The 27,849-nt window shown below is 31.7% G+C and overlaps 1 protein-coding gene across 1 annotated transcript in view; it reads left to right on the top strand.

Annotated features, from left to right (window-relative positions):
• The window catches only part of LOC118195887 (uncharacterized), a 235,872-nt gene that overhangs the window by 183,022 nt on the left and 25,001 nt on the right, over positions 1-27,849 (top strand). Inside the window, exons 22-30 of the mRNA XM_085812832.1 lie at positions 1-178; positions 4,784-4,975; positions 9,944-10,051; positions 11,748-11,861; positions 13,778-13,939; positions 16,456-16,626; positions 21,648-21,926; positions 23,346-23,521; positions 25,229-25,472. Coding sequence (XP_085668958.1) covers positions 1-178; positions 4,784-4,975; positions 9,944-10,051; positions 11,748-11,861; positions 13,778-13,939; positions 16,456-16,626; positions 21,648-21,926; positions 23,346-23,521; positions 25,229-25,472 — 1,624 coding nt within the window. The remainder of the gene's footprint in view (positions 179-4,783; positions 4,976-9,943; positions 10,052-11,747; positions 11,862-13,777; positions 13,940-16,455; positions 16,627-21,647; positions 21,927-23,345; positions 23,522-25,228; positions 25,473-27,849) is intronic.

Below are 27,849 nucleotides of genomic sequence, written 5' to 3'. Positions count from 1 at the left end.
GGTGCTCCAGGTTTCCCTGGTGCTGCAGGACGACCTGGATTGATAGGTTTGCCTGGACCTACAGGACAGAAAGGGGACAGAGGTATTGGATTTCCTGGACCGCCAGGTGAAAGGGGAGATCGAGGAGAGCCTGGATTTCCTGGTTTGATTGGTCTTCCTGGAGAAAAGGGAGATCCAGGTAACTTTTTTTTCCCCTTTATGTTTCTGTTCGTAAAAAATATTTAATTATGTATCATTCTTATATTGTAATGTCTTTGCGTTTCTATACTGCCAAAGAAATATTTCACTAAAAGTGTAACGTCTTTTCATTTGAAAGATTTTCGTTTGAGATGCGTTGAAGATCCTCACACTGGAAATGATTTTGATGTTCGACCAAAATTGTAAAATTCTTAAAAAAAAAAAAAAAAAAAAAAAAAGTACACAGTAAAATTTAAGAAACTGTTTTGATTCTTGTTGCTGGCAAACAAAGAGCTAGATCTACAGTTGTTACAGAACTAACTATCCACAGTGGACACAGGGAAAACTTTTATGTCACAAAACCATGTTTTACTTAATCAAAATATTATCAGGCCGTACGATGCGAATTAAAGTTGCATAAAAATATTATTTCAAGCAGAAAAAGTAAATGACATGAAGGAAATTACGATCTAGACAAAAATAGGAATAGATCAACCTTAGACAAATTTAAGTTCGGCTTTACAATATAAGATAACAGAGAGATTTTTCATCTGACTAGGAAGGTATTTCGACTTTTAACCTTCGATATTTCTGTAAAAAGTGTAGAAGAATCTGCTACTTTAAAAACTACATAATCAGAAAAAAGTCAGCTATCACAATGCTTCAAATAGGCAGATAAATATTTTGAAAATAATCCTATTTGACGAAACAGCGTTATTTTGAGATTTCACAAAATTTTAAAATATTGTTTGTCGAACTCCCAGACATCGATTCTCAGACCGGAAACTTAGAATTTAATGAACGGTTACATATGAAATTTTAATTCGAATGTATCTATTCAATTAAGAGTTTCTTTCATTTCTATCATATGAGTTACTTTGTTATCAACATATTTAGATTGAGTTAATGTTTGTTATTATTATTTATTACGGGCTCCGCCATTAGGCACTACACGGAAAGGGAGGGATGCCCCGTGGAAGTCTTTGAGAGAAACTACCTCGTATCCTCGTTACCCATGCAGCCAGCCCGTTCACCTGAAATCGCACTCCAAAGCCTTTTACCGTTAGACCGCTGGTGGATTGAGTTAATGTTTGCCATTAGTTTTACAATTATGCAAGAAAAAGTATGCATTCTTTTTGTCCAAAGAAATTCAGAAAATTCTGGAAATCGTACTGTTACTGGAATTTGCCTCACATTTTGAGAATGTTATTCTGTGAAATAATATACATATTTCACATGGGAATCTTTGCAGTACCAGTGAGATACAGTAACGATATGATCAAATCAATGATTATTTTGCTGCAGCTAAGTCTATAAAATGATAAATATGTGTGATCATTTAATGCGTAAGAGGAATCCGGATACTTTAGCAGCTTGCAGTCGTCATGGTCGGAGATTAATATTTTGATCCGCTGCAGCTTTATGTCTACGCAGTTAAATAGATGGAAGCATAAACCACAAACTTCCAGATGATGCCATTTCAGAACATAAATTTATTCCATTATATTTCACATCAGATCATTTTGTAGACAAGGGCTTTATCCAATCATATTTCAGTACGATCATTTATATGTACACTGACTTTAAAAGTAAGACGTAGGCATCTTAGACTGAGAAGCGAAGCAACACGCAAATGTTAGCAAGATAGAAGCTAGGGAAAGGAATGACGTAATTAATTTGCGAGCGGTATTTATATCGAAGTAGATGTAATTATAGAGACAAGCTGTGATTGGTTAATTTTAGTTTTAGTTACCTTTTTCAAGCAGTGTTATATGACATGGAAAGATCTCGAATTTGGGAGAAGAGATGAATTTAAGGGAGAGCACCAAATTTAGAATAGTGAATTTTGAAGTCGCCAGTTATTCTTAAAGCAACCATATACATATCCCCCTTTCAAAAGAAAGGTTGAGAGAGCAGGGTGGCAGAAAAATCATTAATGTATTAGCGAAGCAAGAGAAAGTTTATCATATGAGGAAGCATCAAGGACATAGCCTGCAGGTTTTCCTATGCCCTGTCATTATTCTTGTCCTTTCTCATATACAGATTACGTAATACTTAAACAACTAATTTACAATTATTACAACAACGATATAATTTCTTAATAAAACTAAATAATAAATTAACACAAATATAATTTTTAAAGTCCTTAAGTTGTTAAAATGCCCAATGAAAAATTTTGTATGGTCTCTTGACGAGAATAGTTCCACAAGATAGATGTTCAAATGTCTTAACAAAGTAAATGTTCAATAAAAGTCGTTCAAATTTTTGTTAATGAAAATATTTTTATTATAACACATGTTGGAAGATAACAAAATACGTTATCTTACAACCTGTGTTATAATGAAATGTCCATGTTATATAACACTGCTTGAAAATGGCAACTAAAACTAAAATTAACCAATCATAGCTTGTCTCTACAATTGCATCTACTTCGGTATAAAATACTGCTGGTAAGTAATTGCGTCATTACTTTCAATACCTTCTACCTTGCTAATATCTTGATTGAGACAAGCTATGATTGGTTAATTTTAGTTTTAGTTGCCATTTTCAAGCAGTGTTATATAACATGGACATTTCATTATAACACAGGTTGTAAGATAACGTATTTTGTTATCTTCCAACATGTGTTATAATAAAAATATTTTCATTAACAAAAATTTGAACGACTTTTATTGAACATTTACTTTGTTAAGACATTTGAACATCTATCTTGTGGAACTATTCTCGTCAAGAGACCATACAAAATTTTTCATTGGGCATTTTAACAACTTAAGGACTTTAAAAATTATATTTGTGTTAATTTATTATTTAGTTTTATTAAGAAATTATATCGTTGTTGTAATAATTGTAAATTAGTTGTTTAAGTATTACGTAATCTGTATATGAGAAAGGACAAGAATAATGACAGGGCATAGGAAAACCTGCAGGCTATGTCCTTGATGCTTCCTCATATGATAAACTTTCTCTTGCTTCGCTAATACATTAATGATTTTTCTGCCACCCTGCTCTCTCAACCTTTCTTTTGAAAGGGGGATATGTATATGGTTGCTTTAAGAATAACTGGCGACTTCAAAATTCACTATTCTAAATTTGGTGCTCTCCCTTAAATTCATCTCTTCTCCTAAATTCGAGATCTTTCCATGTCATATAACACTGCTTGAAAAAGGTAACTAAAACTAAAATTAACCAATCATAGCTTGTCTCTATAATTACATCTACTTCGATATAAATACCGCTCGCAAATTAATTACGTCATTCCTTTCCCTAGCTTCTATCTTGCTAACATTTGCGTGTTGCTTCGCTTCTCAGTCTAAGATGCCTATGTTTTACTTTTAAATCAGTGCACATAAAAATGATCGTATTGAAATATGATTGGATAAATCACTTGCCTACAAAATAATCTGATGTGAATTGTAATCGAATAAAATTATGTTCTGAAGTGGCTACATCTGGAAGTTTGTGGTTTATGCCTTCGTCTATTTAACTAAATTCAAGCTGCAGCGCATCAAAATATCCATCCCCGGCCATGGCGACTTCACGCTGTTGAAGTATCCGAATTTCTCCTACAGATTAAATTATCACATATACGTCATAATTTATTTACTGATGGATTCAGTCCGAGAGTTTTAAATAACTGCAAATTGCGTGAATTCAATACATTCATCAAAAGTGTTTGTTTTTCTTGTAAACATATGTAAGTTTCTAATAACAAGGCACTAGTCTAAGGACAGCATAAACTTTAACTTCATAAAAATAAAAGTATTGCGAATTTTTTTTAACTCTGGGAAAGAATTATCAATAAAAAGAAGTGAAATTATTAAAAGTAAAACAATGAACAAAAAAATTGCAAACGATTGCCCTTTTTTCGAAATATATAATATTAAAAAAATCAGTTATTTAATCGACGTGAGTAAACAGTAAATATATATATATAAATATTACTAAATTTGGTGATATAGTACTCTTTTGCAACAATCAGAATTTCTTAATGTTATCAAATTTATCATTTCGGTAAGTTTCCTGGATTACCTATAGATGCTTAGTAGTTAACATATTTCATCCTTTTTTTTATCTATAGATGCAGATATATTTTTTTACAAAACGATTTGTAGTTTAAGATTGGAAGACTTTCTTTGTCATAGAAATGGTAAGAAGTCGCAATTAACCAAAGGCCATATGTTTCCATTTCGCAAATTTAGCAGTCATTTTCAATTTAGCATATTAAAAAAAAAAATACTTATTATTACGTGCTCCGCTCTTAGGCACTATACGAAAAGGGAAGAATGCCCCGTGGAGGTGGTTTTAAAAGAAACTGGCTCGTAACCACGCTACACATGGGGAAAACTACGAAAACGCACATGCGGCTAACCCGTCCGCCAGGACTCGAACCCCAAACCAAACTACCAGCATTCAGCGGCTTTGACCGCTCGGCCGCTCGTGCGCCAAGTTAGCATATTAGAGGTGAATTATATGAGGAGTGTATTATACGGCAGTACAACAGACGTTTTAAATTAACATTTTAGAGGTTTGAAATCAGTACATATTTTAGAATTTAATATAAAATATTAAAATTTTCGTTTTCAGTAATATTATATTTCTCTTTCAGGGCAGCTGCCACCTCCAGAAGAGTTAAAATTACCACCCGGTCCCAGAGGGCCTCCAGGACCACCCGGTTTTCCAGGAATTGATGGCTTGCAAGGTATCAGAGGATTACCAGGAACACCAGGGCTTGATGGACTTCCAGGAGCAAAAGGTGATCCAGGAGAAAATGGACTACCAGGTCCACCTGGCCCGAGAGGTAAATTATAATGCACTTTTTTTAAATTTTATTTTTAACTATATTGTAAGACATCCCTTAGTTTCTGAACATTTTAACTTAACATAAAACATATCTTTTTCCGTACATTTTACACCAAATTATTTTATAATTAATGTGAAAGGCTCTTATTTAAAATAACTGATTGTTTCAGAAAATTGCATAGTTTACTTGATGTAACTGAATACGATATAGCAATTTATTGTTTTAAAAATGAACAGTTTCTGATACTTAAAACAGCGTGAACAAAAGGATTTCCGAAAACTGGTATAATGCATATCCTAATTTTAAACATGAAAACATTTTGAAATAGTTTACATTATTGACATATAGATTTTGTATTGAAATCTTCTAATCACTGGAAGAGTTCATCTATTTACGCGATTAATTAAATCATGCGAATAAACGAAATAAACAAAAGAATGAAAATGACATTAAATGTATTGAATAGCTTGCGTCAAAGTTAATTTATTGATCTTCCTTTAAATCTGAAACTCTTGACCTTGATAACTAATTATACTTTCTCCAAACATACATGTAATTTGTTCATAAGAATGCAGTGAAAACGTAGTTTGGGCGAAATTTAATGGCCTGTGGATATATCTATCTAATTCAGAAGACAATATTTTGGAATATAAAGTAGCACAGAATATCTTATGAACTGAATGGTTTGTAGGGAAACAGAAAACTCAAAAGAATGTTTGGAATTTCATGCTAAGAAAGAAAATTAATATCGAATAAATCTCATTGTGAAATCGCTGCGAGGCTTACATTTAATATGCCAGTACCTGAAAATGTGGCAGAGGAAGATGTAACACGACATCGCTTTTAGTTGTTATCTTAAAACTAACCGAAAAAGGTTTTTTTTTTTTTTTTTTTTTTTTTTTTTTTTTTTTTTTTTTTCAATCGGGAACAAGAAATAACCACATAAAACAGTTATATTCCCGATCCCAGTTCAGCGTTTGTGAATAAAAACTAATTCAGATCGAAAAAATGCCGGGCAGAGAGAAATCGCTCCAGTCGGTCGCTACAGCTCAAAACTTAGGTACCAGTAAGGGATTTATAAATTGCTGTTCGTGTAAATCGCAATGTTCACAATCCAATCACAAAAAATGTATTTGTTTTAGAAATAAGATTCTATGAACTTCCAAGTGTCATTTTAGTAATTCATTTTATTGTGTCTTTGTATAAGTAACATTTTGCATGCTGCATAATTCAGGTACATTGTTTATTTTACACTTAAACTGTCTATTACTAGTTAATTTATAGAATAATATTAATTTATAGAATTGAACTGTCTGTTATTAGTTATTTCATAGAATAACTAATTAAGAGTGGAATTATTAATTTATTACTCATTTTAACTGGTTTCATCAGTTATTTCATGAAATGATAAGTATTCTTTGAAATAACTGAATTATGCATTCTAATGCTAACTTGGATACTAAATTTCTGATTATATACAGTAGAACTCCAGTTTTCCGAATCAATTGGAAGCAGACCCCATTCGGATAATCAAAAATTCGGATAAGTGGATTTTTTCCGAAGAAAGGGTCTACGTACACTTTAATTAATTACTGTATATACGGTATTTTGAAAATGGGAGAAAAAACTATTTTTAAAAAAAAAGATAATTTTAATTAATTAAAATGAAAATGCAACACTGTTACGTACATGTTATATAGCGTACTTTACAGTATTTACAAGTTACTTTCAACTTACAAGTGTTGAAAGTCATTGCTTGCCGAACATCTCTGTCAAAGAAAACTGTTTGACTGTCTTTATCCGTTTTTGAGCAGCCAAGTCGTGCATCCGATTGACAATGAGAAGTTGCATGTGGTCACACTCGGACTGACGCTCCATCCACTTCAACGCACTTTCAAGGCCGGCAAACGCTGCACTAGCTGATGGTCCCTTGTCTGCTGCAACTTCGACATTATGGTCATCTTCTTTCAATAAGTTCATCATCATTTAGAATTTGAAACCTAGGGTCTGACGAATCATATATCATCCATTCTGCTGTATCCTCAGTAATAACTTCTGAAGATCCAGGAATTTTCAAAAGAATATTTCTTAATTCCTCAAGTGACGCGTCATCCTCATCTTCTCCTGTCTCTTCCCTTTTCTTTTCTTGAGCTTCTTTTTCCTTTTTCTCCTTTTCTTCAGTTGGTTCTTAAAATTCTGAAAGCGATTCGGATAATCAGCGATTCGGATAGTCGGAGTTCGGATAATTGGAGTTGTACTTTATATAGCTGTGTATATATACACTAAACATTAAAATCATAAAAAGCGCTTTCAAATCTAAAATATCCGTTTTTCATGTACTTGATATTGAAATGTAATAATCAGTTTAATCCAGTTAGCAAACATTCCGGTGATAATGTATAATGAAAACATTTATTTTTACACTTCCCGATTTTTAAATGTTTAGAACTCATCTCTTTCATTATGGAAATAACAGAATATTGAAAATCAATCTTTTTTAATTATTTATTTGAAAAACGAAGTTTACTTTCACGCATTATTTTAATACTTTATAAGGTTATCATCTTGAGAAAAAATAACAAATAGTTTAGTTTTTGATTATTTTTAATCGTGTGTTTGGACTGCACTAAGTTTATAACTTCTTATCTGAATTTTATATTTAAAACTGGATGCAATTTTTTACTATACAAGGTTAAATGTTTACAAAGAATAGACATTTTAAGAAATATGTTTTTGCACATTTAATATCATTAAATAATTATATGTTGATAAAATGAGTATACGTTGATCGTAAGCATCAGTTTGCTTCTATCAAATTACGTTGTGTTTTTTATTTTCACTATTTCTCACATTTTTGTCTTGTAACAAATATAGTGTTCGGTACAACAAATATTTGTTATTCCACTAGTTCTTATATTTTTGTTATAAGACAAATTAACATAACTTGTTGTGGAATAACAAATACTTGTGCCGAACAGTATTTTATACTTTTCTGATTATTTAGTTGTATTTTATAAGGTACTTGGGTATTAGCGCAACCACCTTAATAGAAGTCGCCAGAGTTTCGGAATATGTTGAAATTTGGCAACCACGTGTATAGCAGTGCTTCAGGTTATCAAGCGCGTAATAGTTTAGCATTTTCATCAAGCAGAGACGCCGTTTTGGTACGCGTTCTTTTTGCTGTATTCGAACGGTTTTTACAGAAAAATAGTTGTATATTTTGTCTTAAACTTAATTTTAAAATATGGTTTGGAAGATTTAATTGGCATCGAAAAAATCTGCGGTATAATTTCTGCAAGAATAAAAAGCTTGTTCGCAAAATCGCTAAAGAGCACATCAGTTGCTTTGTGTCCATTCATAAAGCGATTACGATGAAATTTCTCAGGAGAGGATAAAAGCTATTGTAAGTATGTTCATTGATTGATTTTTCGGGAAAATTATAATGTGCATAATAATAATGTATAATGATGAGCATATATACAAAAAATATATTTTTTTGCAATTATAAGGCATTATTCTTTTGGGGATAAATGATAATGTGCATAAAATCATTCTTTTCTTCTCTAAAAAATTATCAAAAAAAACTGTGCTAAGGTGTTTACGCTAATACGTAAGTACCTTTAATTATAATCTCTGATTAATCATATGTACATTTTATAATCTCAAGTACTTTTCTGTTATTTAGGTCTATCTGTGGAGAAATAGGTATTCGCAATATCTGTGTTACTCGTTGTTCATTCATACTGCATGATTAATTAAAATGTTAAAACATTTTCTGCTTTGCTATAGAACTTTTTAAAAAAGTTGTTACATAGATATTTTTAAATACAATAAATATAAATATATAAAATATATAAATATAAATACATAAAATATGTAAATATAAATATATAAAATATATAAATATAAATATATAAACTTTCCTTCTGAAACTTAAAAGCACTGACACTGGCTGGACAAAAAATTTACTACATAAAATTAAATAATTTGTAATTAATGCTAAGAAAATTCTATTTCAATCTAAAATATGGATTTTTGTTTCATGAATAATTCAAATTTATTGGCAAGTATTTCTTTATTATAGTCTGCTGGATGAGAAGAGTAAATTACATTTAAGCTCTTATTACTCGCTAAAATACGTGCATAATCAGTTATTGCCCGCTGCCACCGGATACCAGAAATAATTTTAGATTAAATTTTTTTTTCTTTATAGATGCTGTCGAGATTAAAATAGTAGACAAAAATCCTGATAGTTCATTAACTTAAAAACGAATTATATGCAAAATGCAGCATTTTTCAGATGAAAGGGGAGGAAAAAATACGCTTCCCTCTCCCACCCCCAGGACAAATTTTATTGAAGCAGCTGATTATGCTCTTTATCACAGTGCTTATTTATTATTTATTTATTATTTTGCATTAGGCACTACACGGAAAGGGAGGGATGTTTCGTGGAGGACATTTTATCACACTACTCACGCACATTTTTTGTTGTTACTTTTCTTTAATAGCCTTTTCTTTAATAGTGTGTGAATAAATTGAAGGAGAATTTTTAACATTTTAAGACCTCATTGTCCTTTTTAAAGAATAAACAAGAGAATTTCAGACTTTTACTCTTTGCCATGACTGAAATGCGTCAACTGGAAAATATAGCTATGGGTTATTCAGCTACGTTATTCTTTATGCCTGCGTACCAGTTTTTAAATTAGTGTAATATAAAACTTCATTGATTAGTTTAAATTTAAAAGAACGCATTATCGGTAGTTTGACATGTTTTTAGTGCATGCTTACTTCTTCGTTGTAATTTACAATAAAGTTCTAAATATGCTTTGTTTAATTCTTGGTGACTTGACAGAAATTCTGCGAGTAGTTTAGAATTCGGGAGCTAACTATTGCAAGAATTCTTTAGTAATTTAAGATACTTTTATTTTAAAATTCGTAGTCAATATCCATATTTCAAAATTTCAGGTTTACCTGGTCCGAGGGGAGACAAAGGTAGCACTGGACCCATGGGATTTCCCGGAGAAGCTGGACCAAGTGGAGATGAAGGATTACCTGGTTTTCCAGGCGCAAAAGGTTCTGTATATTGTTTTTCCATTTTTTAAAATGATTATTTATTATAAATATTTTATTCGTATTATAAAGAACGTTATTTATGAAAATTTTTATTTTAATATATTTGAAGCGACATCGGTGGTGTTCCGGATAGTATCTGCTCCATCTTTTCGGTAGATAGGTGGCGATCTTGCTGCGCGCCGATGAAAAATATTCTTCTTGATGCTTGAACATTAAAAATGACGCATGTCTTATAATTTTGATGCAAGTTTATAGTTAATAAATGTTATTTCTATGTTCTGTGAAATCTTGGAGTTTTGAATGCCATGATAAGACTCTCCCAACCTGAAAACGAAACAACTTGTAGCAGTATTATATGTGGCACCACCAGTATCAGTATTATATGTGGCTATTACTAATTACCCAAAGTAATAATGATATATTATTAATGAGGCTATACATCAATTTTAATCACTTATAGATAAATAGTTGTGGCCCAGAAGGGAGATGCCTGTATTTCAGGAACAGCCGTATTTGTTGGTTGCTTCTATAGTACTGTACCAAAGGTATCCTAGACCTGCATTAACTTTGATCAGATATTTAACCATGCGTCATTGATGTTGGAAGTGATAATTTGGGGTCGCATATTGTATCTCAGCAACAAAATGTAATGATCTTCCACTTCCTACACCTTAAACAGCAGTCCGCTTCGATCCTTTTCCATGTGGTTATACACTATATATCTTACAGTTCTCCAGACAGAAACCAACAACACCCGTAATGATACCCAGTCATCGCACACAACACCATTCAATGGCCAAAGGACGTCACCAATTGACCATCCACAAAGGGAAAACGGTCACTTGAAGTGATTGGTAATGTTTTCTTGAATCCTAAAGAAGTGGCTAAGAAATCGCATGATGCGTAGTCAGAATTAAATCGTATACGTTGATCACATTGCTATTATTATTGGTACCTGGCAGGCTGGTTCAAGTCCGGAAAGCTTTATCTTCTAAACCTTATATCTCTTGGCTATAACTCTGTGTACATTATGTACTAGTTCTTAGACTTGACACAGCACCATCTTTCAGCATTGCATTATCAGGATGCACGTTCTGTTTGTCATTGGGCGGAGAAATGCACCACAGTGCCTTGGTTTTCATCATCCCTTGACAGTAGCTCGGTTGAATACATGTGATCTATGTCAGATTATGTCAAACAAAGAGTGTCAGATAAGCTGATTTTCTTTCGAAGTTTGGGCATCAACAAATATAACTGTTGCAAAGGACGTAGGATAAATAGGATGTTCATAACTTTATAGGATCTATTATTTAGCATCTGTGAGCTGTTATTGCCAGAAAGGTGGATCATATTAGGGAATATTTATAAATACTTAGTATTATAACATAGGCATTTTTAATGTAAAACTACTCGATGTAGTATAATTATTTCGTTAATATATCGTTTTTAACGGAAAATGAATGGAATAAATTTTAAGATTCTATTACTAATATTCATTTTTCAATAAAATAATGTTAAAACATTTAAGCAAAAATATTAGGTAGATTATAAATAGCATATAAATAGGTCGCTATCAAGTTTAAAAACAAGTAAATTTAAGACTACCATTTCTAGTGATTATTTTTTCAACTATCTTTAAAGAAAAACTCTTTCTAGAATGCATTGCTTTAATACTTTTATCTTTTTGAATCCATAGGTGAAAAAGGTGATCAAGGTTCACCTGGAATAGGAAGACCCGGCCCTCCTGGTCTTCCAGGATTACCTGGACAGAAAGGTGATCCAGGATTTACAGGACCTCCTGGCTTGCAAGGTGAGTGTTGAATTGCTTTCTAACAGGGAGAAATAAAATTCATTTCCAGTATTGAGTTTCAAATTTATATTCATATCATACCCATTTTAAACTGATACATATTTTGAAGAAATTTAATATATTTATTTACCTAAATAAAAATACAGTATTTTTCCCCTATTTCGGAATAATTTTACAAAATCTAGATAATTACCGTATATTCCGGCGTATTATGTGCACTTTTAATACAAAAAATAGAACCGAAATTTGCGAGTACGCCGGATATAAAAATAATAGCTTAAAAATAAGAAAAAAATTAGATTTTTTTACATGCACCCAAATGCTATTTAGGAAATGCTATTTATTTAAAATAAATTACATACCTTATGAAATTAAACATTTTCATTATCGGATAATATGAAGAGTTCATCATGCTCGTCTTCGTTATATTTTCAGGCATATCATCGAAATTTATTTAATCTTCATAATTATTGTTATTTAGATCCATAAATAAGTAATCATTATCCGTTCAATCTTTCACCAACACGAAAAATCCTTGCTGCACCACGATTTTCATTTTCTTTCGCAAAATGAATGGCTTTGCATCTGAAACCGGCACTGTGCCTATTTCTTTTCGCGGGAGCCATATTTACTAGTAAAATGAGCCCTAGATCAATTGCATTTCAACTAAAGCAATTGCGATTTACTAAAGCCTTCGATTTTCACTTTATTTTATTAAAATATCGGCTTCGAATGACTACAGAAAGAGAAAAAATCTAAATTACAATTTTAAGTTTCATTCAGATTGGAAGTGGTGTAGCATTCTTTTGGACATCTGCATTGAATACAATTTGCCCGAATATTTACTCCTCCAAGCATTTAACCCCCACACATAATATTGTTCCCCTAATCGCTTGTCTGTGGGATTTACCATTGTTCGAAAGGCTAGGATAAATGTTCGAATAGGTGACCTCAGAAGATAATAGCATTATTGCACATGTATCTCTTAGTTTTTTTTTTTTTTCGTGAGGAATTGGGGGGGGCGCGTTATACGGCAAATATTCCTAATAATTAAAAAATATAGTTTGAAATTATAGATGCGCCTTATAAACCGGTGCGTGTTACACGCCGGAAAATACGGTAGTTTTACTTCAGATATAGATTCTTAGATTAATAGAAAATAACTCCTATCTATTAATAAGCAGTCCAAATATTTTTCTGTATTATATTCAAACTACCATGTTTCTAAGGCTCATACGATTCCATCTTGATAATATTTTCTAGCTTGTGTACGTGAATGATTATAAACTTAATATGCGTATTCCAATAGGTACTTATTAATTTCTCTAGATACTTTGCAAAACTGTAACGGTGTTTTTAAATAAAACTATAACTAAAGCTTAAATTAAACCACAGCAACAGAGATTATTAATTCATACAGAAATAAATTAGTTGCAAAAAAATCATAACAATGCATATTAGTTATATAAATTTTACCCTAATCTTAGATCTTAATTTTAGAAAGCCAGATTTCTTTATTCCTAAAATATTAATTCAATAACCTGATTTCATCCATGTCATCCTAAGCGAACATTCCTGACCTCCTAAATAGCAAATGCTTCTTGTTGCAAATTTTAGAAAGTGGAGTTTTACTGCATGTATTAACTTAATTACTGTATTTGTATTACTGTATTTATTTACTGTATGTATTTATTAGTAATAAAGAATCTGCTTTTTTTTTTTTTTAGTAAAATTAACCTTTTATATTATTAACTAAATATAAAACGTCAATGCATAGTAACTTCAAAAACAATTCATTTTTACTTCAAGCAATGAATGTATTTAAGCAAGAATTAATTTTACACTGTTTGTTTACTTCACTGTGTAAAAGCAGATAACATCTTTTACCGCATATTTTTAATTGTGTGCTATTTTAGGTGAACGTGGCTTACCCGGATTTCCTGGCGTGAAAGGAGAAGTTGGCAATCCAGGTTTACCCGGTTTTCCAGGCGGTAAAGGTGCAAAAGGCGAACCAGCTCGAGAAGGATTACCAGGACCTCCAGGTGAACCAGGGCTACCAGGACGTAGTGGATTACCAGGTAAAATTGTCATTAAAAACATTTATTCCAAAATTATAAAGCAAATAATAAAAATCATGGTTAGCTAGTGAAGGCTAATTTTTTGCTGCTGTTAATTCGGAGGAAAGCGTACTTGAAAGTGTACTCTTCTGTACACGACTGAGTTTGATATAAACTTGTTTCAAAAATTAATACTTTGACAATGTAGAAGAGATTTAATTTGACGCATTTTTGAAACGACTTAGGCTTTGTATTGGCACGTTAAGGCTTCTTCCCTATCGGAAAAGTACTTCGAACTTTCGAAGCGAACCATCATTTTTAAATAATTTATATGAAAAGATGAATCTGAGCAATTACAAGACGAAAGCTACTAAAGAGAAGGTGCAATATGATTGGTCTGCTTTTTGGAACTTTAGATTGAGAATGCCATTCAGGTATTTATTTTTTAATTTAATTGCATTCTCTATCGTACCATCTTCTAATGGCAATAACGATTCTTCAGAGATTTGTATCAAATACGATATCAGTTCGTTATTTTATTAAATTTCATTGATCATTTTTAATGAGTAATCCTGTATTATCAATTAAATATTTTCATGAAAATATTATGGGAAAAAACGCTTATGATATTTCGACTCTCGATTCTCTTTAGGAAGCAGAAAATGAATGATAATTAGAAAATATTTTAATAACTACCTGCTCTTTGAAAATTCTACCATTACAGAATTCAAATAATTATTATATTAGTTGAGTGGAATCTTTTCACAGCACAGTATAATTGCAGTCTCTTAACGCATGGGAGGTATAAAAATCAAAATTCTAAAGTAATAAAGTACCGATGGAAATGAAGTTGTTATTAATTAAATCAGTATTTTTATAAACAAAATTAAAACTAAATATTTCACAATTAGTTATTAACTTATTAAACTAATAACTCTCAACTCAAGTAAAGGCACTCTTTTCATACCTCTCTGTTGTATAATAATCAGTGTATTTAGCTAGCAAATTGGTAGATCTCAGGATCGAATCCCGCCGAGATTATCATTGAATTTTCAAGATTTCTGCAGCCCCTTCAGCTCCCCCTAAATACGCCCATGATATTGTACAGGTACAGGATATAAGTGGGTGGGATACCAAATTTTCATCATTGGTTATATAGATAGAGTCCCACCTCACTTACTGTGCAGCTGTGCCCTAATTTTGATATAGAGAGTGCTTCAAGATGGGAGTCTGAGGGTCTTCCACACTTCTTCCTCTACCATCAAACCACTGGAGAGGACTTTCGGCTCACCAGCATTTTGAGTGCCCCCATGCCGCACACACAGTATTCATTTACAAACATCCATGTTTTCTCTGGGATTTGATCCCACGCTCATCGGCACGGCAGTCGATGTCTTAAACCACCAATATATTTTACATCACAGTCACATTATAAATAGTTTGATAATCTAAATCATGCATCATAAAGAGAATGAAGTTCTTTCGAAATGGCTGAAGTTCTTTCGAATCGATCTGAAGTTCTTTCGAAATGGCTTAGCGAAAGCTTCCCGGAAACTTCCGCTTTTAGTGCGAGAGCTTTACAATTTTTCGTATTTTAAGGTTGGCAGTTATGATGCATGTTGACTGTAACCTTACAGACAGCTTCGCTGTTTAGATGGGCTGTATTCTGTCTTATGAATAAATGAATAATGTTGACTCTAAATACTGGAGGTAATGAAATATTTCGAAAAATATTCAATATTGGTAACACTTTTCACATTATGCAAAGACCAGAAAAGGGGAATTTGTATGAACAGTAAAAATATTATGTATAATGAACTTAAAAGAATAAATAAAAGGATATTTTAATGTAGAATTTTAACAAAAAATGTCTGTCACAAAATCTGGATCATTTAATCGAACAAGAAATGTTTATAATTAAGAGATAAATAACTTTTTGCAAAAGCATATTCACCAATGAACTCAATGATTAAATGTGGTATTAATAATTAGGACTGGTTTGTCTCATAGTAAAGGAAATAATTTATATTAAAAAAATTGAATAAAAATCCAAACTTTACAAATGAATCCATTTAAAGATTGTTTTGAAAATTTCATTTTAATTTTCCATATTATGTTCTTAAAATTAAGAAAAAGGTTTGCTATCGATAATTTATTTCACAGTACTGTTCAAATTTTATATTAAACTTGAATACATATTTTTCACCTGTTTTCGGTAGATTTTTTACAATGCTGTTTGTATATTGAACTTGTAACTTTTATGCTTAACAAATATCAAATGAAATTTTTTTCGATATTTAACGATGATGATTTATTTTTATTCTCTGTTATGCATTTTATCCCACATTGATATCCTACAATCCGAACCAAAAATTGGAAATATTAAATTAATAAAATAAAATTTTTTGAAATTCACAAGCGGAATAAAAAATTGCGATATTTTCTCATTTTATATTAAAGAGTGGAAAATATTTAATGTTTGCAATCTAATTGACATAACATGTATACCTTCCTAAACTCTTCCGCTTATGTTTTAGGCCCTCCCGGAGCAAAAGGAGATCCTGGACTTCCAGGATTTGCAGGACTATCTGGCGAAAAAGGTGATCCAGGCATACCAGGCTTGCCTGGTTTGCCTGGTTTTGATGGCACGCCGGGTACCCCCGGACCACCAGGACGAGAGGGATTAGATGGTCTACCTGGCATACAAGGTACAACTAATACCTTTATTTATACATATATCAAATCGATCCAGGAATATTTGCGCTTTAAATTTCAGGTCAAGATATATTTCCTATTTGCTCAATTTTCAATTTAATTCTGTCTTGTTAGTTGATCGCCTCCACCAGAAACAAAGAACGGTTAATCAAGAACTAAAGCTTCATGATGTTGTAACTTCTGGTTGAAGCTAATAAACATAAAGCACAAAACTTGAAGTTTTCGTTATATTGCGAAAGCTTTAGAGAAACATATCTAAATAGTATTCGTCCTCTGATCCTATAATTTCGACGTATGAGATATTAAGAGTTGTGGCCGACAATGACACAGACACAATCTTGTGAAATCGAATGATCGCAATAGTCATAAATTTCATGATTTAGCAGAAGGTGCAGTTAAAATACCACAAGGTTTTAATACTGCGATTGAATTAAATCTTCCATTGGATAAATGTTTGTATTAAATCCCGAATTGGATAAAATTTGGCTCAAATGCAATTATATCTAGGTAATACTTTGATTCCTTGGTATCACTAGAATAATTAATCTGTTTAAGCAAAAGACACAGGTTACTTTAAATTTATTTTGTGTCATCACTTGCTGGGCATAAATTAAAAATAATAAAACACGATATTACCAATCATCTGGTCTGGCTGTAAATACAAGTTCTTAAAACTGCTTCTAATTACAATGTATAATTTCATTTAACGGAGGCTTAAAATTTCCATGATGATTCTTAAAAGGGATTCTGAACTCTGAATCTATGAATTAGGCATTCTTCAGATTTTCAATCTAATCCGAGGCAATAGATAAATTAAACGGCAGGAAGTCGTCGTTGAAGCCAAAGCTTTCACATCTGGGTGCGAGACTTTTCGAAAAGTAATTGGCACTTAAATCTGCATAGATTCTGGAATAAGAGAACCTCAAGGCGAAATGAAGCGATAACAGAGATGTAAATGTAGCAAACTTTGTTAATGAAATTTGAAGCATTATGCAATAATGTCGCAACCTGCAGCTCTTAGAAGTTTGGTTTTAAAAATTCTTTTGGATAACAAATTTATGCAAAAAGCAAGTTATTTGGTAAACTATGCTAAATTTCTTTCGTTATTATCGCAGTTTGTTGTTAACTTGAAAGAGACGTTTTTCTAAGTCATACTGAGTAATATATATTTGAGTATTAGTGAACTGAGTAAGATATATTTGAATTGTGTTAATAATTTTTAAACTCCCGTATGTGTTCCGTTTTAATTCTTAAGTAAAAGATGCTTTTAAACATGATAATACCTTTTCTTGCTGCTAACAGCAACTATTTTCTCCTAATTATTAAGGAAAATAATGCTAAATCGTAAGTTTTGACTCACAGGTTGTTATAAGTATTTATAAGTGTACCCAGTGTGGAAAATGAATACCATTTAACTGTGTGCCTTGATGTTAATACTGCACTGATTTATACAGAAGCATTCTGATGCTTTTTGGAATTTATATCAGGTATTAATAACAGTAAAAATATTTTAGAGCATTTTATGTTATATTTTTCTCATGTAAGCTAGCGGCAAACACTAAAAATGCTTTTTTTCAGCTTCTGTAATCATTTCCATGAGATATCGGTAATTAAACGTAACGTCCCTTCCTCCAAAATTAGACTTTCACTGCTCTTTTGGAGATCGCGATTTACCATTAAAATGTAATTCTGTTATTTGCATAACGCAAGCAAGAAACAAATTATTTAATTCTATAAGGTTATTTTCGCAACCGAAAAATTCATAAAAGGCAAAGGTTTTTTATTATATTGCAAAGAACCCTGGGTTTTGGAATGTGTTAAAAAAACATAATATGTACATATGATCACTATATCATTCATAACAGTTTTTCTAACCATACCTAGTTTGTGTGCAAAAATCCGTACCCGAGTTCTCTAGGCATTAATTACTTATAATTGGTAATTAGCTTTCATTCTTAAACGTTACTAAACTAGACAGTTAAAATTCAGCATGCTCGCATATTAAAAGGATTTCTATAATAGTTAATATAAATTATTATTTTAAGATACAGTTATACGAGTGACTCTCTACATATCATTTCATAACTTAAATTATTCTCGATGCAGTTTAAACTTGATTAAAAAAGTATCATAACAGATTTCACATTCATATAATTCTGATTGATTATATTTAATATAAATTTATTAAATTTGATTGTATTTAATATAAACATTTAAATGTATAAAATATGACACTATCTGGATCGCCATTTAAGTATGTTAGATACGGAGTGATTATAATTAAAGTGACCTCACTCAAATTTATGTACAGCCCATTCCGGTAGACGTATTACTTTGAAAACTGATGTATACGTTATATGGATGATAGGGAAAAGACAGCTGCAATAAAAATGAATACTTTAAATTTCGATTACTAGGGGAATATGTGGCGCACAAAAATCTGTAAAAATGTCCTTTATTTCATCACAGCATTCGTTCAGCGTACATTGTACATTCCAATTGCATGAATCACATGCTAAAATAATGTTATAGCACGTAGTAGAAAGGATTTCTTGAGGAATTACAGAAATGTGGCATGTTAGCCTTGTTTTTAATTCAGGCAAAAGCCGTCTGCTTCATCGACTGACGCGATCTTTCAGGAACCTTCATCACCATAGAGATTCAAGTTTCTCTGCCTCTGCACCACCATGAGGACAACATGCCTACTGTTTTGCTTAAGCTGTTATTGCATGTCCTGTAAAAAAGGAAATCTACCACAGCCAAGGCCTGGAAGGGCTATACAAACGACATAAATTAAAAACGTGTTGTTGAGTTACACGTAAATACACAGTCCTTGAAGGAACCATTGGAAACCTAGGTTACTGCAAGTGAACAATATATCATAAGCTTAAAAGTTTCACTGCATAAATTATAGGAATATTTACATCAGTTGCATAGAAACACATACTGTGTCAGATATTATAACAGCTTTTTACAGAATATAGGCAAATATTAAAATAAAAATGCACAGAAATATTTGCATACAATTTACAAAATAACGGTTTAGGCAACTTGAGATTTTTGCAAAGCATGATAACTCATGTTTGTGCACAGATAACGAATCATGCATTGAACCTCAAATGCTTAAACTCTCAAAATTTAGAAGGTATAAAATAAATACCGAAAACATCTAATAAACTTCTATAAGTACACCCCTGGTATCACGTAAGATATCCAACGAAGGCTAAATTCAACATTTCGTGTGTCACTGTGTGAATGGCATCTCTGATGCACTCTCGCAAGGTCACAACATCAGGAAATGTTATGTGGTGTCTGTAACATACACCTAAAGGAAGAAAAAAAAAATTTTTTTTTTGGGGGGGGGCAGTATGTCAGGAGAAATTTTTAATGTGAAACTGAGTACTCCTTGGATATTTTGCAGGCTGCCAGGGGGGCACATGTAGAAGTTTTTTAAATGTTTCCAATATGATTATAAACTTTGAGAATTTATGCATTTGAGGTCCAATGCATGTTTCGTTATCTGTGCTTAATCATGAGTTATCATGTTTTGTAATCAGAATAAACATTCATGGATACCCTGTATGAAATAACCTTGAGAGCTTTTTTTTTTTTTTTTTTTTTTTTTTTTTTTTTTTTTTTTTTTTTTTTCCCCACTAGTCGAGCTCTTCATGCCTGAAGATAATTTTAAGGGGGTTCTGAGAAACTCATATCCTGTGTTAGGATGCGTAAGTAATGTCTAAAATTGTCTAGTCTACTTTACCGCAGAAGCACTGGTTTCCTTTTTTCCCCCTTCAGTCTGCTTTTCAAGGCTGCTGTTCTTTTTCTTAATATCAAATCCAGCGTTAAGTCAATACAACTATTATTCGTCCTTTATGCTATCCTTTCATTGCCTTCGCTTTTTTCCAGTATTTTTTAACTATTTATGTCATTTGTTACTTATCAATCAAAACTGACCATATCTGTCACTGGTAGAAAGGCAACTCGAAATACCTTTGAAAACCAATCGAAACAAATCGAACCTTTCTTTGGGAAAGAAGACGATTGGAGGAAAGCACGTTCCTTACTAGAAAGAAAGCAAAACGAGAAAATAGCGAAAAATGATTTTAAAAAATTGTCCTACACAAGCAATCTTTCTGTTGCCGTACTTCGAGGCTCACTGGCAATTTTTACACTAGTTCAAGCTCAAATTATACAAGCAGGACCTTGTTTTCTTTCCCCCAGATCATCCGCAGCTTTACCAATAACACAAACGAAATTTTCCACATGTTTTTTTCATCTGCCTTAATTTCAGACCCATTGACAACATGCATAATAGTTTGAACCAAAACTGCTCAAAGGAGCATTTTTTAAAGCTTCATCTATTCATTTAACACGAATCCTTGAAATACTAAACCAGTGCTAAATGGCTAAACCAGTTAGTACCCAAAAAGTTAACAGTTGCCTAAAATGGGAAAGACTAAATTTTTTTTTCTTATTTTTGTAAAACGTTCTTTGCCTTGAAATATCTTATTTACAGTATTTTTCCAAGCCTGAAAATCTCTGTTTTCTCAAAGAAGCAAAATTTCTTGTCCTTCTTTCTAATGTACGGAAAACAAAGCAATTAAACTGTAGGGAAACTTGAACCTTCTCTGAAGCAAGCTGATACGTAACATTCTAATATTAAGAATAATAGATCAATTTTCTGAAGAAATACATTGGAACTAACAGCTTTCAATTAGTAAGTCTTCAAAATAAAAAAATAATAATAAAAAAAAAATAACAGGTATCTCAATTATTTCTTAGAAGTTTACAAATACTTGAATCTCCTGTGTGTACCTTATTTTAAAATGTGTTATGCGCTTTAAATTAAAGGATGCGATATTGTCAGTTCTTTGTATTGTGTGCTAATTTAGCAGTTTTCGTTGAGTGATTGTCTGAAATAAGCTTATTAAGTTAGATGTTTATATTGTGAAACCTAAGAACGTATAATTTTTTATTTGGCGACTTGATAAGTAACTGTGTTTTGAATTTTCAGGTGCAAAAGGAGAAAGAGGCATAGCAGGTTTTCCTGGTTCCCCAGGACCACCAGGCTTAGATGGTTTACCGGGTGTAGCTGGAGAGAAAGGTAACAGAGGAGTGCCTGGATTACCAGGACCAGATGGCTTTCCTGGAACTCCCGGCCTAAAAGGTGAACCGGGTCTTCCAGGGTTTCCTGGAGTTAAAGGTCAACCTGGAGATGCAGCAGCTAAAGGAGAAAAAGGAGAGCCAGGGCTACCAGGCTTAGTTGGCTTCCCTGGTAATCCTGGACCACCTGGTTAGTATCCTTAAAAGCATAGTGCAAAATTATAAAACTAATTAAATACATTACGTATTGATACTTTTTTCTTATATTTGATTTTTTACATTCATTTTATGCAGGTTTCATATGACTAAGTATTTGTTACCCTTTTTTATATTTTGTTAGGAAAATTCTATGATGGTATTTTTTTATTTAACTGAAGGCAATGCCCGTGTACTTGTTTTCGAGATTATTTGCTGGAATGTTATATAACAGTTAGTTTATTATGATTTAAACAATTTAAAGAAAAAACAATAGTGGGGAAAATTCCACTTTGGAAATTTCCCACCCTGCCAAAATCAAGATACTATTAGGATATGCAATACGATAAGATAATTATATATGCAAAAGAAAAGTGGCACAGAAATAAATTTTTTATCTTAGTTGGATCCTTTTTGACATGGTATTATTCTGTTGAATAAGAGGCCTATATTCGTAAGTAGCGAACTTGAATATAGTGCAACACGTTTCATTAACGTTAGTCATGAGCTTGTATTTTGAGTACTATTTTTGTACTTTACTGTATATTGAGTACTCATACTATTTTGAGTATGATACGGACTCACATGTAAAATGATCTTCCCTTTTTCACATAAATGTTCAAGAATAGATCAGAAATTATGATATTATACTGTTACATTTTTTGAATGTTAGGTTGGACATATGAACATGTAGGGTTTTCCAAAAATGTTTTTAAAATACTTTGTCTTAGATATTTTATTACATTGTTGTCGTGTATTACATTGATTTAATTTGCTCTGGCCAAACGTGAACGTTATATTCCATAAAAATGACGTGTAAAAGAAAAGAATAACTTCCAAAAAAATTTAAATTACAAGTAAGGAAATGCTGCTTCGTTAAGTAATTTTCGCTTTATTTATTTTTATGATAAAAATTCTAATTCTTTTCTTATTCTAACATTTCACCATTTCGCAATTTCTTTACCTAATTAATATTCCTTTTTACACATGCCGCATTTTCTTTTAAATCCCTCTTTTATATTAATTTTACCACTTGTAATTCGAAAGGAAAATTTTTCACAAAGCACTTGATTTCTTTGGGAAGAAGAAGAATACAACATATTAAAAAAGTGAAAGAAACAGATGTAATAATATTACTAGATTGGATTCGTATTTAAGGGAAATCATTTACAGTTATTGTCTTCAATACTATTATTTTTAACTCCACATTGCATTTTGCTACTTGTCTGAACGTTGTATATTATTATCATAAAAAACGTTCCTGAATCATATGTGAAAATGCTACCAAGTAAATATGCTATGTTTTTATTACTATTACTGTGTTATCAAGATATTTCTAATTCAAAAAAATATATATTTATTTCGAAATGATGAGGTTAAAAACTCGCACATCTTTTCCTTTGACTTCAAATAGGACTTGATGGCTTACCTGGAACGAAAGGTGATGCTGGTCTACCTGGAAGAGGTTTGCCTGGTCTACCAGGTCCACCTGGAGAGAGAGGTCCTGAAGGAGCACCCGGTGTGTCAGGACTACCTGGACTGCAAGGAGCAGAAGGATTGCCAGGATTTGCTGGAAGTAAAGGAGAAGCTGTAAGGATCACTTCCTTGTTTAATTTGATTTGTGGATATAAGTATTTCGTAAAGTTTTTTTTATCATAATAAAGGTGACAGTAGCGTGAAAACAAAATTAGGTCCTTGACCACCAGACGGAGTGATAAAATTATGGAATATTATTAAAAATCCATTTATTTATCTCAATATTTGTAAACGCTTATTTTAAAAAATATAAATATTCATGTTAGTCCTAAAATTGAGATTAATAACCATCACTGCTCTCAGCTCACCTCCCAAAAATAAAGATACGCAAAGCAAGTTGAAAGAAAAGTTATTAAACGTATATTCTGTTTTAAAAGATAAGCTCGGAGTCGAATATAATCTCTAAAAGCATGCGTAAATATAAGATCCGTGATCTCGTTCGAACATGGGAGCTTATTGGCAACTGAGGAATTTAAATAATATAAATGTTCTTTGGAACTTTAGCCTTGATTTTATCAATTATTTTTGAGAAATATGGGCTTTCTCTTCGCAATTGTATTTATTTTAATGTCTTCTATTCTGAATGCAAATACTCATTCAGAAACTCAATCAATAGCAATAAACGTCACTGACACAGCTGCAGATGCCACCAATTGACCATTAGAAATTTATAGTCTTCCTAAATCTGATAAAAATTTAATCTCTCCAAAACCCATGATAGACGTGAAGCGAACTATCGCGATGTCTGAAAGTAAATAAACCTTTTTATTTAAATAGAACTTTGAACACAAATGTTCGATCTTGTGCTAACAAAATCAGCAACAACTCGTGGTGATGCAAATAAAGTAACAGTAAATTTCTGTTTAAAGCATAGAATAGTAGTAAAAAACTACGCAATTAAATTTTCATCTAAGCTGGCTCAGAAATTCTAACTGGCATATCAAATTCAAATGTCAGCAGCGATAACGTGTAGCCGAATAATTACAACTTATCAGATTTGGTAGGAACTAACATAACGTTCCCATGAAAGCCAGAAACACGCTCTGTCTTAAAATCCAAAAACATCAGTTTAAATACTATCTAACTAATCTGCATTCTAGTAAGGAAACGGAAAGAAGAAGTTATAGTAAATGCTGGAATTGTAAATAATTAATAAATGTAAATAACAACCTTATAAATTAGTTATACTATACTTATTTTATTACTTAATTCTAAGCAATCTTTATTTGATTTGATTTATTATAATTTCCGTATTAAGAGGACCGAAATCCTCTACAGCTAACTGTGGCACTAAAAGAGTTTTCCAAGTTGCTGAAGGAACAGTATAGTAGCTAATCATTACCATTCCTAACTTCTAAGAATTAAATCTCACTTAACATAATTATGTATAAGAGAACATTTCCGATTCCTAAATTTTCGTTTTGACATTGCAGTCATACAAGGAAAGGTGCAGAAGCAGTCAGTCACAATGTAGTCACTCAGTAACTTAGATCTACTACAACTGCTAAATCCTGTTTTTTTCCCTTTTGTATTAAACTATAATGTATGTACTTCAAAGGCAGTAACATGATACAATGAAGTGAGAATTGTGGGGCAAAGCAATTTAAAACTGTGTGTAGGTAATTAAACGCAACATCCAAGCTTAGCATAAAATTTTAATATCGTGATCCCTTTTTTTTGTTTTTATTTGAACTTAAGGTTTATTCAAAATGCGTTGAAGGAAGTTTTAAGCACTTCTTAACTGACTGTAATTGTTTATAGGGATTACCTGGTCTCCCAGGTTTCCCTGGCCCTCGTGGATTACCAGGACAACCTGGTCTGCCAGGATTTAAAGGTGAACCCGGATTTCCTGGAGTACCAGGCTTGAAAGGAGAAATAGGTGAGCCAGGACTTCCTGGTTTCCCTGGCCCGAAAGGTGAACGAGGAGATGGTGGTCCACCTGGATTACCCGGTTTGGATGGATTTAAAGGCGAGAAAGGCGAAAGCGGATACCCAGGTCCCCCAGGTGAGTAACATTTTATTTTTCATTTCTGATGCATAACATTGTTAGCATACTATATTTCCATGTGTCAGCTTATTCTCATTTTATAAGAAAAGCTTTATAATGTATGAAAAATCAATTTTGAAGCAAATGTAAAGTATCGTTGTAGAAATCGAAAGCTTACCAAAAGAATTTATGCAATTGAAATGAAAGAATAAAGTACCTCTTATTTGTGATTTTCTGTATTTGGTTTATACCATTAAGGTGTAATATATTCCTTCGTTTATGGTTGTAATCTACGATTTGTATTTTCCATAACTGAATTCTTTATGTAAGAAACAACCTTTTATGAAAAATTATTTTGACTTTCTTTCTGTGTTTATAGTATGTAATATCTCTGCATATCTAGCTATCTGTATAGCTCTGTATCTGTAGATATATATATTCAAACTAATTAAATTTGGTAAATTTGCACCTAAAAAGCTTAATATTTGTGATAAAGATGCTAAGTAAGAAAATATGAAGATATTTGATAGTAGTTTTTGAATTATTTTCTAGAAAAAAAATATGAATGTTATAAAAAATACGGAAATTATCTATTGAAAGTAAAAATTTTATGTTAATAATCAATATTGAAATAATTATTGTTATCAATTAATCAGAAATTAATTGACTTTTCGAGGGGAACAAATCAATTTTCGATTAATACACAATAATTTTAGAAGCGAATGTGTTTCGCCATCTTGTTATGCAAGAACTAGTTATAAAAACCAAATCATATCTAAAAAGGTATTCAAATTTGATTTATAATTCAAATCAAGAACAAAACTTGAGTAAATATTTAAGTAAAGATTTTAAAAGCAGCTAAAATTGATTCCTAGTTGAAGTCCAGAACAATACTTAAGAAGGTCTTGTATATATATATATATATATATATATATATATATATATATAATTTATTACCTAAACAGTATTGATTAATTGATTATATTATCTCCTAAGTTTAATTAAAGTAGAATTATTTTAAAAGTGAGCATCCATACTGGTAAGTTATATTTTGAAAGATGTTTTGAAGTAATTTGAAAGCAAAATGTTAATAATGTTTTAACGGGGACTGGAGTTAAATCATTACGAAGAATAATATATCAATTGTAAAAGGAAAAATTAAAACATGTAATTATTGTCATTGATCGGAAATTAGTTGACTTTTCAAGGGGAACAAACCAACTCCCGTTCAATGAACAGTAATTGATAAAAATACGTAAATATGAAAGTGTTTCGTCTTTACTCGAGTTATAAGTTAAAGCCAAACCGGCAATTCTAGTCAGGCCAAAAATTTCCGCGAATAGTTGCTACTCAAAGAACGTATTCTCATTTGTGGAGTTCTTATCTTTTAGTGAATTCAATTTGGAGTAAAAATCAATTACTGTAGAGAAATCCTGTAAAACTCGAGTAACCGTCCCCGACACTATCATCTTTATGTATTTGAGTACTATATTATTTGCAGAAATTAAACATTGGAAATTGTCATTATGAAATCGAATTCAAAGTAAAGTTGAAATAAACATAGAAGATTATAAAAAAGATAAATAATGCAAACTTTGTAAAAACAAATCAAAGAAAACATAAAAATAATATAAAAATAATATAGAAAATAATATAAATAAGATCATTGAATGTACATGAAGATATAAAGGCCAGAAAGGTATTAAGTAACTTACATTCGTTCTAGTGGGGGAGTTGGCAAAGTGTTCTCTTCGTGTCTGACCCAGAAGTGTAGGGTGTCCGAAAATTCTTAGCGGCAGTAGGGGCTTTGAATAATATCAGTCGGTAAGACTTGGGTGAAGTAATTTATGGTAGTGGGTGGGACTTGGAATTCTTGAGGGATGTGTTTTGTGGAGTTCTTATCTGAGAGAGACCGTCTGTTAAGATTTTTTTGAAAATACTAGTGAATGGAAATTAATTAATTTCTGGCTAATTGTCCTGTCGTAATGATTAAGAATTTAAGAAAGGAAAAAGGCATTTTCGCTGTCCAAGAGCTAATAGACAGTCTAAAGGCAGGAAATAGGCCCATTTTTTTAGTAACAGTATAGTAACAGTATATGTCTGAAGACAATTAGCTTTTTACAATATATACAATTGAGTAATTACACTATATACAAATCTTTCAACTGACAGTCATCCAACTTATACCGCCTTCTCAGGTTTAGGAATAAATTATCATATCCCTATCAGTTAAATGATTTAGAGTGAGTATTTAACGCCTGCTCTTTTAAGGCAACGGTTGATAAATTGAAAGGGAATTAGATTATTTTTGAGAATTTTGATAAGGATCAAAATTTCGCGTTGTAAATCTATTGTATCTGTGCATATAGTTTTAATTCGTTGTATTTGATTAATT

Source organism: Stegodyphus dumicola, chromosome 3, assembly GCF_044657685.1.
Source record: "Stegodyphus dumicola isolate Sdum_Otavi_A_Nest chromosome 3, ASM4465768v1".
Classification (NCBI taxonomy): domain Eukaryota; kingdom Metazoa; phylum Arthropoda; class Arachnida; order Araneae; family Eresidae; genus Stegodyphus; species Stegodyphus dumicola.
This window is presented reverse-complemented; position numbering and strand designations above follow the sequence as displayed.